We start from the raw sequence: 16,625 nt of genomic DNA, 5'->3' as shown, positions 1-16,625 counted from the left end.
TTAAAAAGCATCATTTAATGTACATGTTGGAGAATTAACAATGTACGCAGGCAGACAAGTGCACACAGCTTCAGAAAACAGAAACAGGCGTGGAACATGGAACCACATGGATTAAGTCTTGGGGTGAACCTGTGAGTGTTTGAGGCTGAATATGTAACAACACAAAACATCTGAGGCATCATCTCAGAGGAAGCTGATAAATCTGCTGTGAAAAGCTGTGTCAAAAAAGGAATTAAAAAAACAAGTAAAAATGAGAAAAAGAAAAGTGCGGAATATCAATTAAATTACCAAAAGTAGTGGCACATTTTCCCATGTAATGCTGCAGTAAAAAAAAAAAAGAACATTTACAAGGCTGACAACCAGCTGATCAGCTGTACTTTGATAGTGGAAGTACATTCTACGACGAGTACCACTGACACACGGCTGTGTTGTTACGGTACCACGTTAAACACAAAGAGACGAGTCACAGTTTACTGACGGTTGATCTTTAAGCCACCTATTAAAAAGATTATCTAAAACATAGTGCAAACACATAAAAGCTGCTGCGGACTCCTTCGTCTCTGCCTGTGCAGATGAAAGCACTAGAGTCAGTTGGCATGTGAGTGCACATACCGTTTTTTTTATATGAGACACGATACTTTCCCCCAGACACCTGATTAGATTGTACTAATAAATGCTTGTTAATCATTAATGGAAGTACGTTTGAGGTGAGGTCTATTAACCCCATTTTGTGTCTGGAGGAACAAGGGGATGCACTGCTCAGCCCAACTGGAAAACTAAATGAATTTGGGTATTTTGTGAAATTAAGTATGAATATTAAACACGAGGACACTAATATTTATCCACTTATATGTGAATACGTCTAGTGAGGGGGTGACAAAATGTACCTTCTTTTGTGCATGTGCCAAAATGTTAAAGTATGTAAGAACAACTAACAAGACTATTCAAGTTTTGAGAGGACGTTGCACTAAAACCACTCCATCGTACCTTTTCACAGTCCTGTGATCCACCAACACTGTGCCGCTGGTCTGCTGGGTGATCCTTCATCTGCAAAGCACCTACGAGACCAGCAGGGGGCCCCCAATCTCAGTCACAGTGTCACTTCATTAGCAGGGAATACTATTATTAACAGTCACATTCATTTCAAAACAGGTGCCAACGCTCGGGTCCACACATGAGACCCCAGGGAACTAGACGTCTGTGGTGCGGATGCCGTCGTCATCGAGGCTGAAGGGGAAGCTGCAGCCGGTGTGAGGCTGAGGCTGAGAGCGGTGCCTCCGGCGCTCGCTCGCCGCGTCTCCTGACGCCGCGAGGATCCCCAGTCCGCCGGCGGCAGGCCCGGGGTTCGCGCTGGGGCAAGGGGTAGAGAGGGAGTTGGAGGAGGAGGAGGTGGAAGAAGAGGTGGAGGAGGAGGAGAGAGAGGGCAAGTTTGGGAGGGAGATGAAAGGGCTGTCCTCGTCCTCTGCGTCCATGATGGAGGGCTCACAGGGCGGGACAGGGGTCCAAGGCTGCCAGCCCGGCGCCACAGAGCAGGACTTGACCAGGGAGGGTCTGACCAAATCACTCGGATGACCACGAGACGCAGAGGAGTTGTGACTCCGGTACAGAGAAGAGGCACGTTTGAATGAAAAACCCTGAAACAACAGACAACAACACCATATTCAAGAATCAGAATCAAGCTTCCACTTCCTGAAGCAAGCAGTGTTTTCTTTGCTCCAGAGGAAAGAGGTGACACGACTGAATTACCTTCGGGGGACCTCTGAACTCCTGAATCTTCAACTCGATGTCCCTGATCCAACTGTGCATCTCATCTGGAGAGTCTGTCTGCAGGGAACAGGCACGACAAGATGAAGCAGAGCAGTTCGTCCCTCTACACTCATTCTCACACCAGCTGCCGGACCAGTTTGTCCTGTTGTGTTGGGTCACATTTTCTACAAGCTGCAAATCTTATTCTGTGGGATAAATCTTGAGGAACTCTTTTTTTCTGAGTAGCCAGACCCTAATGCGGCGTATTCTTCTGTGTCACTGCCTCAAGTGTTGTTCTGAAAACGAGTGGAACTAAATATCCGTGTCAGTTTCTATAAATCAAAGTTAATGTCATGTTTGTCTCATGTATTACTGTATTTATTACTGCCGATAAAGATCAAAGATTAAAATGATAGTGGGTTGAAGCCCGATTGCATATCGCATGTGAGCAGATAGAAAGAGTCGAATCTAAATGTCGGTTTAATCTAAGATGCTTTGTCATTGTGGTGTTTCCATTCTCACTGTGATCCAAATCGGTTTCATCTATTTCTGTTTATGTGTTGTGTTTGTCAGTTGAGAGGTTTGTCATGCTTCCCCTTTTTTCATGCACGGACAAAAATATAAGTGCTCAGACTTACAGTCCCCCCCCCCGTCTCTGCATTACCCGTCTGATCTGCTGAACCGGATGTTATTGTTGTCATGGTAACAGATGGCTGTGCCCGTCTCACCAAAACAAACTTGTCATGCTCCTTAACACAGAGCCGGTGCCACACATCAGCAGCCGAGCATAAAACAGACTGAAAAACATCAGGACACCTGCGACTACAGATCGTCTCTGTGTTCACTTTGTGTTCATTCATTCAGTTTTTATATCAGTTCGAGTTTTCAAAAGTCTGCTGTTTCGGTTGAAAGAGATTTTTACCTGAATGTAGAAGGTTCTGGTGCTGGTGATGATTTCAAACAGGTTGTCTCTCAGCAGGAGATCCCTGAAAGTGAAAAGCATCCTGTTGAAACACAGTAGCTACAAGGAGGGTTATGTGCAAAGCTATTGTCTGTTTATTTCACATCAATATCTGAATGAGAGTGTGGTCACCGGGCCGGGTTCGGACAAAAACATTGAGATGATGATGGGGTTTGGTAATCAGGGAAAACCAGCAGGAACCATGTGTGTGTGTGGGTTAGTTATGTCTGTTTTCTCTCTGGCTCGGAATGATTGTGACAGAAATATGCAGCCTGACTCTAATCTGTATCTCTGTCTGTACAGAAAATGGTTGAATGTACACAATTTACAGAATGATAGGTATTTAAATTGCACCTTGATAAACTGTACTGGCATAAATTGCAAAGCTTTCCTTGAAAAATAATAAATTTGGTTGGATTTAGCGATAGATGATATAAGTTTAAAAGTATTTTTCTATAGTAACGGTTTTGTGTCATGGCATTACAAAATACTCTCTCCTCTATTCTACTTATTGGCAAAGTCAGAGAACAATGTCCTAATTGTTTGGAAACAGGAGGTGAGGTTGATTAGTAAATGTTATTTGATTTGTTCTCAGACTTGGCTGCTGTTATTGTTTTGAGCTGTGAATCAGCGGTGTTGCTCAACAACCTGGATCTGAGTAACACAAATATTTTTTTGGGGGGGAAAGCTGTTTACCCCATTACTATTTTTTCCGCCTCTGAAATAAAAGGTGCCAAATCATTTGTGATCTGACGAACCACAAATATAACGTTCCATGAGTTAATGTCATTGTGGAAACTAATAACTGTCAAAACCTATTACTATGATTGTTCTAAACTATGAACCCACATAATCTGCCAAGAGCGATTTTCAAACTAGAAAAATGCATTGCAAACTTAATCAGTAATTCACTTTTAAATAACATAAAGTATAAGGGATTTACTTTTTAATAATAAACTCCAGGACTAAACAGTTTAAAAATCTTTCAAAGTATTGTGCCTGTAAAAAATAAGCTGTCAGAAGGAGGAGATGAAATACATTTCATCCTCTTTGGAAACAGAGCGGATGAAATGCTGCTGCAAGCGTTCAGTGCCATGTGACACTGTGATGACCGTTACTAACCAGCAGGTTTGTTTGTTACCTGTGTGTAACCAGTGGGTGTGATATGGTTCATTAAGTGTTGTAGGAAGTGGATCTCCTGTGTGTGTGTGTGGGTGTGTGAGAATCGCTGTAATGATCGTGTTGCAAAATCCATGTCACTGCAGAACATGACACAAGTAGTGGTGACTAAACAATGGAGTTTGTCATTTTGCACAGATTTGTAAGACTTCAGTTCATCAGTTTCTCTCTACCACCAAATAAGTGGTTGGATCACGGGTTAAAAATATCTGTTCTCAACCCGCCTGTTCTCAACCCGCCTGTTCTCAACCCGCCTGTTCTCAACCCGCCTGTTCTAAACCCGCCTGTTCTAAACCCGCCTGTTCTAAACCCGCCTGTTCTAAACCCGCCTGTTCTTAACCCGCCTGTTCTTAACCCGCCTGTTCTAAACCCGCCTGTTCTAAACCCGCCTGTTCTAAACCCGCCTGTTCTTAACCCGCCTGTTCTTAACCCGCCTGTTCTAAACCCGCCTGTTCTTAACCCGCCTGTTCTTAACCCGCCTGTTTTTAACCTGCCTGTTCTAAACCTGCCTGTTCTAAACCCGCCTGTTCTTAACCCGCCTGTTCTTAACCTGCCTGTTCTAAACCCGCCTGTTCTTAACCCGCCTGTTCTTAACCCGCCTGTTCTAAACCCGCCTGTTCTACACCCGCCTGTTCTTAACCGCCTGTTCTTAACCTGCCTGTTCTAAACCTGCCTGTTTGGAATTAGCTGTTTTCTCGGCCTGTGGTGTTGCTAGTTGCAGATTTCTTTCTCAAACTGTAAGAGACCAGCTGCAGAACTCAAACCACTGAACCCTGAAGCTGCTGAGCTGCTGCACTCAGAGCTCTTCACCTGTTTATTCAAAGTTCAGTGAAGCTCGACTCAGTAGCAGGACCCAGAACTGGAGAATCAGCTGATGTTGACATTGTGGGGATCGCGCCCGCCGTTGTGACCTTAAACGTCATTTGCGTTGATGAGCACTGGTCGCCTGTTTATTCAGTTTAGTAATATTGAATGTATTTTGTGTAAAACCAAATCAAACACTGTTCTTTCTTATACACATGTCAAGAGTGAAGGTGATAAGATGAACGGTTCTCGACATATGCGAGCCACAGACAGACAGACGGGGAATTCTGAAATGAGTGGATACAAAAGAACTTTACAATTAACTCTGACTGCAGTGATTCAGATGCTGTTTCATAGACGGTATCAGAGGGACAGAAAGCAAAATGCTGGGACCAGTCGCCTCAGTGATTCACGTTGGACTCACCCGGACTTGACGAGACATTCGTGGACCCTCTGGATGTCCCTGAGTGGAATGGCCCGGAGAGGCTCCTTATCCTGCAGCGAACATAAACACAGCTCAGACGTGTGTGGACAAAGAGCCCAGTCACACAAATAAACAGGAAATACAAGATATTAACAATAAAACTAATCCTGTCTCCTCACAACTTCAGACTTGAAGTAACTGACTGTGATGTCATCCAGGGTGAAAAAACGCCTCTTCCAGCTCTTTCGCTGAAAAGAAAGAAAGGAAAAAAGAAAAAGAAACACCACATCACAGATTGCACACAGACTTTTTCAACAAACACAGAGTTTATCAGTTACATCGTGAGTAGCTGGGTACTCACCACATTTCCCTGTTTCACACAGTAACCACATCTCAGCACGCCCAGCCTGCTGCCCTTCCTCTCTCTGCCTTCCGTCTCCTCACTCTCATTCTGAAACATTTCATCAAAACCCCTCGTCATCGTCTTCAGCACAATCACACTCACCGGCACCGACATCTTCAAATATCTCAGCTCGTACTTGAAGTGGTTTCGGACAAAAGGCTCGACTGACATCAGAGGCCACAATCAGATCAAACGCATGACATCAACAAATACACTTTTTGTTTGGTTGCGTAAACAGTATCACGACTGAAATTGTGATTATAGTGACCAGACTTTTTAGGGGAGTTTTATCTTCCTCTTCTTTACCTGGATGGGAGTGTGCACCACCACCCCCCCGATGATCTCAGTCTTGTAGGCCTGCTGCCTCTTCCCTCCCTGAGTGTCGCCGATCACTGTCGTCACATCGGACCTCGGAGGTGCAGGGCCAGATTTAGGAACCTGTGAACAAGTAGGAAAATATAAAGTGCACTGATATCAGCGAGCAAAACTGATGCAGCAACATTTGCCCTGACGGCCGGGAGTTAGTGGTTCAATTCCCCCTGGGAGTCGATTTCCAAACTGCAATGAAAGGTTCACTGTAAGATGTGGCTGTTCACCATAGTTCACTGGAATCACCACCTTGTTGTTGAATGCCAGACTCATGTAATATATTGAGTCAAGACTTTGAGAGAAGATACTAAGAATATGTTGTCATAATAAGCTTTTGACTTCTTGGGGTTAGGGTCAAAAAATGTGTTTTGTAAATCAGAGACATTGACCTTTGACCTAAATCTAATCCAATCCCAAAAATCTGAAGATTAGAAAAACTACGAGGAATGTGAAGCATCTTGTTAAGTTACAGTTCAGTGTTGGTCTCACAAAAAAAGTTTTTTATCTTTTGGTTCACCAGCACATTATAATCATAAGTGACAAGATACACAGGAAGCTGTGTGTATTTCAACAAAAGAACCACAGAGACAATTTTACTTATTTTAGGTCAGTGGAAATGTTTAGACTGGTCGACTGCAAGACTACCGTTTGTTACATCTGCTATTTGAAAGGTGTTCCAGAGGCTTTATCCTTCTACTACATGTATTTATCAACGTTTATGTGTTCCGGCTCCGTTTCCCCTTCTGAATTAATGTAGCGTGTTTGAGATGTTGCATTTACAAGAGTGTGACAAACCGACAGACAACCTGAAAACATGAACCCTCCAGCCGTGGCTGTCGACTCAGAGCTGTTGCCCTCATTGATTAACTGTCACTGAGTTAACAAGCATCTGTCATTTAACACTATACAGTCCAACAGCACCACAAGCTGCTGCCTCTGAAATGAGCATTGAATTGAATCAAAACCAAAAAATACAAACTGATATTTCTAGGTTTACTGCAGGACTTGTATTGTTTTAGCTAGTGTACCTAATAAACTGAGTTTATCTGAGGGAGGACCAAATACTCCCATATTAAATATTGACGTCCCCACAGAAAGAATAAGACAAAAACATGAACCCCTCTGATGTGGCTGAAGTGGAAAAATCCACTTCCTCTATACTAAATCAAAAGCGTGAAACTCGTTGATCATAGTTTTACTTTTAATTCCTGCGTCGACATGATGTCCATTGCGCGTTCAGAGAGCGTTTTCACGCAGACTCACTGAGAGCGGAGGAGGCTCAGAAGAAGGCGGCACAGTGCCCCCCCGAATCGAAGGGGAAGTGAAAGAGACAGCGAGCGGTGCTGCTTCCTGTGTCAGTGTGCAGGTGAGAGAAAAAAAGAGAAACACTTTCCTCTGTCATCAGGAGACATCTGCTCATCGCCGATTATAGAGGCTGCACTCAGGTCACTGGACCGACGCAAATAATATGTAAATGTATGTGGCACAGCCGAAAAACATACTGATCTGACACCTCGGCCACAGTGACACGATTCTGTTATCACTCGTTATTCAGTACATTCACAATTTCCTCATTCATTAATAAGTGTGTGAGAAGGTATCTGTGGCTAAGCTGCTGACATCTGCACCCACCCAAACCGAACCCCCGCAAACTCAGGTGGAAACAAATCCCTTATTTATCTAACTGCACATTAGACAAAGACTCCTTGTTATGAGTTTTTGGGGAAAGTATAAACAGATCTCAGGTAAAGGGCAAAGTGATCTAAGACCTTTGGGCCCCCCCACTTCAGAGCACGCAGGAGGAGATTCAGGACACAACAGGAAAATGTGCGGAACACTCAGGCGAAGGGGGGGGGGGGGGGGGGGGGGGCACCTGGGTGTACCATAGCTCTCCAAACTTGTTCGCTATCCAAGTGGACATCTTCATCAGCATCTTCCACATGCATGAAAACCTCTTTCTCACCCTGAGATGTTTGTGTTCTTTTTGTGAGTTTTGCATCACGTTTTCTCACATGAGCTCACTCAGACATTTCACTAGGGGGGTGGCATGAAGAGTTGTGGAAAATATCCGGAGCAGCTGACCCGAACATTTGTGTTCTCACTACGTAAAATATCAAGAAAATGTGCGCAGTTCAGTGCACGTCGGAAAGCAAGTGTACACAAGTGGTTGCACTCACAGTGATCTTGCTGGCCTTGTTGAGAGCAGCCACCCAGTCCCTCATGTCAGTCACATCGTTTCCTTGGAGGAAGTAACGCCGCGAGACTGCATTAATGACTGCAGGGGAAGACAAGACGCTCATGAATATCCACTATTTATAAACGCACTATATTATTTCACCACATGTGTGCCCCTTGTGAGCTACTGCATAAGACTGACTCACCAAAGCAGAACTCTGTCTTGGGCTTTTGCTTCGCCGTGGCTTCATTCACCTGAGGAGAGGAAAAAGATGATGAGGAAAGAGGAGGCAAGGAGAGGAGACGCCATGAGAGGAAAGGAGAGGAGAGAAGACAAAGGAAGAGGAAAGAAGTGGAGGAGAGGACAGGAAAGGAGGTACGAGGAAAATAGGAGAGGAGAGAGGGAGAGAAGAGAAGAGGAACATTTTATAACTTTGACGTGTGTTTGACTCAGAGTGTCCACGGAGGAGCTGTCAGCGCGGGGGTGCAGTGAAGCCAGATGTCATTATCTCCGGTTAGTTCAGCGAGCGCTGTGACATCTGGAAAACTTCACAGACTCGGCTTCAGCTCTGCGCTGCATGTGACCGTTAACTTTACCTCCAGATAACACACAGATCTTGTGTGTCTGTGAAGCCCATATGCATGTTTTGCTATTTGTGTGCACTCTGGGAATTATGCGTCCACGCCACACAAACGTCTCGCCTGTAGACGTGAGGGCGAGTCGACGGAGGGAGAGGGAGAGAGAGAGAGAGAGCGGTTTACCTTAGAGATGTAGGTTAGCTTCAGGCTGCCGACAAAGCTGGCTCCGCTCGGCAGGTTCTGCATGCAAACACAAACACACACACACTCGTCATTGGCTCAGGGTCCAAGGTTACCCGGCATGCATTGGTCAATTTTCACTTCCTCTTGCTGTTTGTACAAGTGTGTGTGTGTGTGTGTGTGTGTGTGTGTGTGTGTGGAGCACCTGAGGATTGTCCATATACCACAGCAGAGCATTTCCCTGCGTGTCGAGGATGAAGTATCGTCTCTGGAAGCGGCAGCTGTTCTCCTTCTCCTCGATGTCCAGGAAACCACACACACGGTTCAGCCGGTCCACGTACGGCATGATGCTGCTGCTGCTGCTGCTGCTGTTGCTGCTGCTATCACATATCACTGGGACAGACGGACAGACAGAGAGACAGAGACTCGAGTGAGATGAAAATGTAAATGGAGCAGCTGAGTGAGACAGACAGAGAGACAGAGACGGGGAGACGTGGAGGATAAAGCATCTTTCGTTTAGTTTTCTAATAAATGCTCGCAGCCTCACACACACACACACACACACACACACGCACACACGCACACACAAAGACAGAGACCCGCACTCACACTCAGCAGTTTTTCACGTGACGTGATTGAGGCTGAGCAGCAAACCCCGGAGCCCGAGGCTGAGCTGAGGCCCTCCACCACAGCCAGAAATTACAGGCTGCACTCGAGATCTGCACACACGCACATTTCCACTGGCCAGAGAAGAAAGGGGAGCGGGAGGAGAGGGGAAAAGAGGAGAAGGAAAAAGAGGAGAGGAGGAGGAGTGACGGGGCTGAGGGAGGGTGGGTGGATATGTTCATTAAGATGATGGCACGCATGTGTATCACTGGGGCTGCCGACTGCCGGCAAAATAACAAAACAACGACTCTCATTCAGCCGAGACACCTTGATGGTATCTCAATCAGAGAGTTTCATCCTTCAGACTTCTGACAGTAGAGTTTAACATGGTTTTTTTTCTTTCTATTCTTTGGCTGAGTTTTGAGATTTCTGGCTTGTGACGTGGTGAGACCTCAATTTCAAAATATTGTTCTCCTTAAGTTTCCGGGGGGGAACTTTTAGTGCAACTCTGCAGACTGAACCCAGTGAAGTTATCACAGTGAGTGCTCGGTCAGATGCTCTGAATAAAAAAAACAGGTTTTTCTGCAGTTTTCTTTTTTTCCATTTCACTTCAGGACTTTAATATTTTAATGCATGGAAAGTGACTCAAACATAACGCGGTCCCAGAGGTCAACTTACTGCAACCAGGCCACATCTGTGACAGATTTTTACAATGCACTGGACAGTCATGTAAAAATATCACGGTACTATTTAAAGACATGTAAAGAAGAGGGAAATTATTTATCCAGCTTCCTCCCACAGTCCAAAAATACACAGATTGAAGTCAAATGGAGACTGTACGTTGACCATGGGTGTGAATGAGAGGGTGATGAGAGTGGTTTGTCTCCGGATGATGAGGCGACCTGTCCAGGCTGTACCCACTTCTCACCCAGTATCAGCTGGGATTGGCTGCAGCTCCCCCCTCAACGAATAAGTAGTATAGATAAAGAATGGATGAGTGGGAAACTATTTTGAATAAAATGCTCACATACATCACCCGAGAAAACACAGACAAGAGAAACAAACAGGTCGCGTCTTCCCCGGATGTCCTGTGAGACTATTTTTAAGTCGCTGGTTTGGAAAATGCTTCATTCTGAAACTGCTTGTGGGCCGAGCTGCTGATGCGTCAGCCATCTAACATATTTTCTGCAGCCCATTGTAATAGGTGAGAAATGAAAACCACAAGCCTCCTGCAGAAACTCCAGAGTCTGTAATGGAAAAGTGGAATTGATGCCGCAGAGGTCAGACACACACACACAGACACACAGACACACAGACACAGACACACACACACACCATTTAGTGTGTGGCACTGGCACATCTGGCTTAACCATCAACCATCACGGGGCATCACCGCCTGTGGCACCTCAGGCAAAAGTTCGACAGTAAATACAATTCAGACATCAGATTATCAGATATGTGTGAGATGTGAAATCCTCGGGCTGTGAAACCTAACAAGGTGACACACACCAGTTATAATACAGATGTGATATCAGAGGTATAGTAATGTCCAGACAGAATGACACAGTGACAAAAGACTGATGTCCACACTGTGAATCCCTGGTAGGACTTGAACCCTGAACACTTTCAACCCCACACTTCCACAGATGCTGCTCAGTACTGACCTGGGGGATGCTTCTAAGACCACACCATGGACCCAAAGTGCTTCGACCTCACTTCACCTGATTCTATTTCCCCTCAGAGCTGATGAAGACTTTATACATCTGCTGTGACCACGCTGGTTTGACTCCCTGGGACAACGTTACTGACTTTGACGTGTGAAGTCAGTGGAGTTGGGCCTTTAACTTAAGAGTTTAAAAGATTTGGCGATTTGACAGGAAAAGTAATCTGCAACAATTTGAATAACAAGGATTACCCTTTTGTGGAAAAGCATATTTGATCAAATAAACCACTTAGTGTTTGAATACTGACGTGGATGTGAATTACCATAGCAACAGTCCACGTTTCAAGGTATTTGGGTCGGTCCTAATATTTCTATTTCACCCTTTGCCACTCGTCACCGACAGAGGTAATAGCAATTGGTGGCTCTTGGTTCATGGCTGCCTTCTATGTTTTGATAAACTTTCAGATTGTGAAATGTGGAAGGATGTGGTATGGTTCAGGGAGGATGAGGTCGATAAAGGTCAGGCTGATAAAGTGGCCGAGGTTTATTCTGTGTCCTTCTAGTTTGAAATGGTTCAGCCTGATAATTCTGATACATCCTAAACTCATTGAGTGTTTTTATTGTAAGATTCTGATCTGAGAACTGTGATTTATTTATTTATTTACTCAAATGAAACACCTCAAGACTATGACAATATTTTGGTTTTGCACAAATCTTACAACACGAGGACTTTACTTGAGCTCTGCGAAGTTGTGACACTTTCCAAAAACCCACCGACAGTGCGTGCACCAAACGATTAATCGATTATCCCACAGAATCATGTAACCGCCGCAGCTCTGGGTCGATCCCCTCAATTCTCATGACAGCAGCGGCGGGCACGAGCCTCAAGCCCCTGAACGACACATGTGACGGTCACTGTCGTGCGCGCGTACCCAACGTGATGGCGAGCACGCGAGGAAAAAGTTGAAGTGTGCTCATCAGACAGGAGTTTAGTCAGTGACACCTGACAGACATCACACATGTCCGGGTGAGCTGCACTGACTCACCACAGACGGACACGCACGCACACGTACACACACACGCACACACACAGAGTCACAGAGGGTCGACTGTGTGCTTCTTACCCGCGGAGCTGCAGGAGTCAGTGTGCGCCACAGCCAGCGCCCCGCACGGCTCCGACGCGCAGAGAGGAGACTTGTTCGCTGGGCAGGAGTTTGCTGAACACGCGCATGGTCCACTCGAGTTGTTTCCTTCACGACCTCCACGCACAGCGGAAATTCAAAAACAAAGCCGGCTCGTGTGGCACTGTCACAGCCTCGCCTGTTTTGTTTGTGTGGTCGGATTACACAGGGCTCGTCTTTTTTTTTTTTCCGGGTAGGACGTTTCGTTGTCAGAATAGAGCAGCCCCGGATGTGAGCTATGCGTCCTCTCAGCAGCTCCGGCCGCCGGGTCCTCCTCCTCTTCCTCCTCCTCCTCCTCCTGATGCCGCTGCCTCATTTGAGGAACTTAACTGAACTTAACTGTCATTTTAACGAGAGAAAAAAAACAACCAGTGTTGTAATTTCAGTCGCTCCAGATGAGCAGTTTTGTTCTGAGAGCATTGTTTCTTTTCTTCTTTTTTTTTACTGACACTTTTTTAGATAACAGATTCAAAGTGTGCACCATCTTTTCCTCCTGCAACTGCATGATATATGTTATATTGCATTTTGTGATCCATCTTGTACTTCTATCTCAAGGAGGACACTCGCAAACCGAGTAAAGTAAATACTCATCCCCAACCTTTATCTAAAGCTGATGCTGGCTAACCCTAAACCCAAAGTCTTGACCAGTTAAACAGCCCTGTGCTCACTTTCCCAACAAGGTCCTCACAAAAGATATACCAGTGCACACACCTAACCTAATAACATTTCTTATGGTAACTTGCTTTTTTCCCCTCCTAATGAATACGAGTTCCCATAATGTGACTGTGGAAACATGGCCCCACAACATGAGTAATACCTGTACCATGCACACAGACACACACACAGCTGGTTCACACACAGAGAGCGAACCTGGATAAACAGGAACACAGTGAAGAATAGTGTCATTCATCCACCTGTCACAGGAGGTGAGTGCGTGTGACAGGTATGAGATCATGTAGCAAAAGCTATGGGTGGGAAAAAATGCACTTCCTGTACACTTCATAGTCCTGTGCTGAAGTGTAGGAGAGTGGAGCTGCAGTTTCTGAGCCAAAAAGAAACCAATCACAACTCACTATCAAAAATCTATCCATCCATCCATCTCATTCAAGCGTTCAATAATAGGCTATTTTAGCAATCTTTTCATTGTTGGGTGTTTATAAACTAAACCCCTTTGATTTGATTTTGTGTTTGATTTCTCTGTTATCAGAAACCCAGAAATTCTCAGAATATTGGACCTCGGTGTCCTTGTAGCTACAGCTCTGAATAAAAGTCCAACAGCCCAGGAAATACAGTTACACATCTTCTCTTTGTGCAAATGAGATTTGCTTTATGTAAATATGCAAAACAATAGTTCTCAAATCAGCTACACATTGTCGTATTTGCATTGTTACTAACGACTGTAACAACAGTAATTTGGCTCAGCGCTGGTTTGAAATCATCACATCAGGCTGTTTATTACATGTCTGATTCCAAGATTGAGAAGTCTGACTCTGAGCAGTGCCTTACAGCTGCAGGTCACAGGGTTGTCAGGGACTCAGAGACTCAGTTCTAATGATGTTGGCACTTTTACTTTTAATACTTTAAAAGTTTAAAAGTGAGTAGCTGCTTTTACTCAAGTGGAAAATAATTTTTGTCAATGTATTTGTATTCTGTGTTTGAGTGCATCCTCCCCCACTGCCTGACCTCCTTCTTCTCAAACACTTTATTATATTTACTCAAGAGTCTGCGTTGTGAATTATCATAGTCGGTGTTGAAACAAGAAATATCAGCATTGATTCGTCCGTTTTTTCTGTGTCCTCCTGTCGAGAGGAAGTGGTTGCACGTCATATGACCTGCCTGAGGACGGAGACCTACCTCACTGATTTCATATCCTGTGGCGACTGCACAGGATTCAAGTTACACATCAGTCACAGAAGGAAGTCGCAGAGTTTCCACAGCCTCTGCTGAGAACCATCAGATGGCTCTGCTCTACAGTTCGGGTGCATCTGCAGATTAATGCTTTCACATCGGGGACATTAACGTAAGCAACACGTTTTTTTCTCTCTGGCATTTAAAGGTCAAGTGTAGGTTATCAAATGTACGATACTTACCCATGCACAGTCACGCACTGTACACACGCACACAGTAAAGGTGTGATTGTATCTTTATTCAGACAAGCTTGCACGCACGAACATGGACATTTCACTAAGATCTGTGGTGATTAAATTCTCTTGCTACCTTATGGGTTACTACGGCAACGACATAAGTGAATCATGTGGTCATGTGTCAAGCGAGCTGTGCACCTATACCAAGACCACAACTAAGACATCACCAGTGGGGCCGGAGCTGCAGAGAAGACATTCACCACAAACACTCTCAGGCTACACTGCGTGAGAGGTAAAATACCAGACGAGATAATTAAGATACACTATTCAAGTTTTGGATGATAATCTAAGAAATAAAATGAGGCAGCTGAACGTGCAGCTCGTATTTACAGGACACACAACACAACCGTCAGAAACACTCGATATAAAACACATCTCAAAATGCATGAAACTCTCTGCAGCTGGAATCCTTTCTTTCTTTTTTAGCTCGGATTAAAAAGGGAGGATGGACGGGTGAAATGAAAACACCACAGATAAGGAAAATAAAAGAAGAAAGGGGGGGGGGGGGGGGTTGTTCAGAACTGACTCAGTGCCACATGCAGCAATAAGCCTGTGATCAGCAGCACGGGCCCGGAGGCCAGAGCCCCTGCCCCGCTGTGGGCCCCGTGGCTGTGGCTCCTGTGGGGCCCGTTGCAGTCGTCGCCGAAGCAGCACGCCACCTTGGCTCCAGAGCTGCCGCCTTGGGCCGAAAGCCTTGTAAGTGCACGACTTCATCACGGTGTCTGAAAGAGAGACACACACACAGATCTGAGGACATCATACACCACTGGGATAATGTTCAGCAACCTCAAATGAAGAGAGGATGTAGACGTGGAGGCTTTATGATCACACGCACACTCTCTCTCCCTCTCTCTCTCTCTCTCTCTCTCTCTCTCTCTCACTCACTCACTCACTCACTCACTCACTCACTCACTCACTCACTCACTCACTCACTCACTCACTCACTCACTCACTCACTCACTCACTCACTCACACACACACACACACACACACACACACACACACACACACACACACACACACACACACACACACACACACACACACACACACACACACACACACACACACACACACACACACACACAAACAAAATATAAAACAGAAGCCTATACTGGCAGAAGTTAATAGGACATATTTGTGGGGAGTAATAAATACAAAAACCTTCTAGTGGTGCATTATGGGATTTAATTTTGGCCTTCTCTTTGCCAATGGAAACAACATGGGGACTTTTTTAGGTCCCAGCGACTTCCTCAAACTGCTGTGTCACACATGCACAGAGAAATCGCTGCTGTGCTGACCTCTAATGAGGCCTTCACATCACTGTATTCAACCAAATCCGCCTTCATCGTTTTCCTCGTTGTGTTTGTGTGTTTACTCACTGGGTCCTGTGATGGTGGAGCAGGCGTCAGCGTACTGAGGGCAGGGGGTGGAGCCCTGTCGGTTGCAGTCGTCGTCATTGGACGCCACGCACGTGTGACATTTGAGGCCGTGGCCTTTGCAGACAGAACAGGAGAGAACACCTGAATTTGAGACTAAGCATGCCTATTCACAGGCGGGTGGAGGACATGCACATGAACAAACACACACACACACACACACACACACACACACACACACACACACACACACACACACACACACACACACACACACACACACACACACACACACACACACACACACACACACACACACACACACACACACACACACACTAACTAACTTGCAGAGAACCACGTATTGCTGTCAATCTTATGCCAAATTTATTCATTTTTAAATCTGTGACAGCTTTACATGGGAAATGTCCCAAACTGAGCAGGCCTCAAGCTAAACCTGCTTTTACCACTGAGGAAAGGAACAATCCAGGATCATCTGTGCTTCTACAACCCATCCACAACCAGTCTGCCAGCTGCTAATCAACTAAATCCTCTCCCACCGCCGGGGAAAAAACCACATCCCAAATAATCCAGCGTCAGCGTCGGTGCTATGGGAACTCACTGTGACAGGCCAGAGAGACGAACAGCAGGAGGGCGAGAGCGGTCCTCATTGCAGCCGGCTGCAGGCTCCCAAGCGTCTTCAGGAGTCCAGAGAAAGAGTGGACAGGCTGAGAGGAGTCACAGACGGAGGGGACACTCCCGGGTTGTGGAGAAGGAGGAATAGGAGGGGATATAGACACGAGAAGGTGTCTGCATGGGAGCATTAAGGTCT

At 45.5% G+C, this 16,625-nt stretch overlaps 1 protein-coding gene across 1 annotated transcript; it reads right to left on the bottom strand.

The window, feature by feature from the left end:
• On the bottom strand, positions 1 to 12,534 carry plekha2 (pleckstrin homology domain containing A2). The gene is made up of 12 exons (XM_053420918.1): positions 12,214 to 12,534; positions 9,026 to 9,213; positions 8,824 to 8,880; positions 8,268 to 8,316; positions 8,064 to 8,161; positions 5,824 to 5,955; positions 5,476 to 5,565; positions 5,294 to 5,362; positions 5,115 to 5,185; positions 2,669 to 2,732; positions 1,747 to 1,824; positions 1 to 1,634 (listed from the first exon to the last, which is right to left on the bottom strand). The coding sequence occupies exons 2-12, from the start codon at positions 9,164 to 9,166 to the stop codon at positions 1,191 to 1,193; spliced, it is 1,293 nt and encodes a 430-aa protein (XP_053276893.1). The 5' UTR covers positions 9,167 to 9,213; positions 12,214 to 12,534; the 3' UTR covers positions 1 to 1,190.
• Positions 12,535 to 16,625: the final 4,091 nt, after the last annotated feature.

This window comes from Pleuronectes platessa, chromosome 4 (genome assembly GCF_947347685.1).
Source record: "Pleuronectes platessa chromosome 4, fPlePla1.1, whole genome shotgun sequence".
Classification (NCBI taxonomy): Eukaryota; Metazoa; Chordata; class Actinopteri; order Pleuronectiformes; family Pleuronectidae; genus Pleuronectes; species Pleuronectes platessa.
This window is presented reverse-complemented; position numbering and strand designations above follow the sequence as displayed.

Bases quoted from the DNA above. Each gene is read 5' to 3' on its own strand.
- plekha2 (XM_053420918.1), bottom strand. From the start codon at position 9,166: ATGCCGTACGTGGACCGGCTGAACCGTGTGTGTGGTTTCCTGGACATC. The intron at 8,881-9,025 runs GTGCTCCACACA...GTTTGCATGCAG, and splicing joins GGTATATGGACAATCCTCAG to AACCTGCCGAGCGGAGCCAG. The intron at 1,635-1,746 runs GTAATTCAGTCG...CTGTTGTTTCAG, and splicing joins AGTTCAGAGGTCCCCCGAAG to GGTTTTTCATTCAAACGTGC.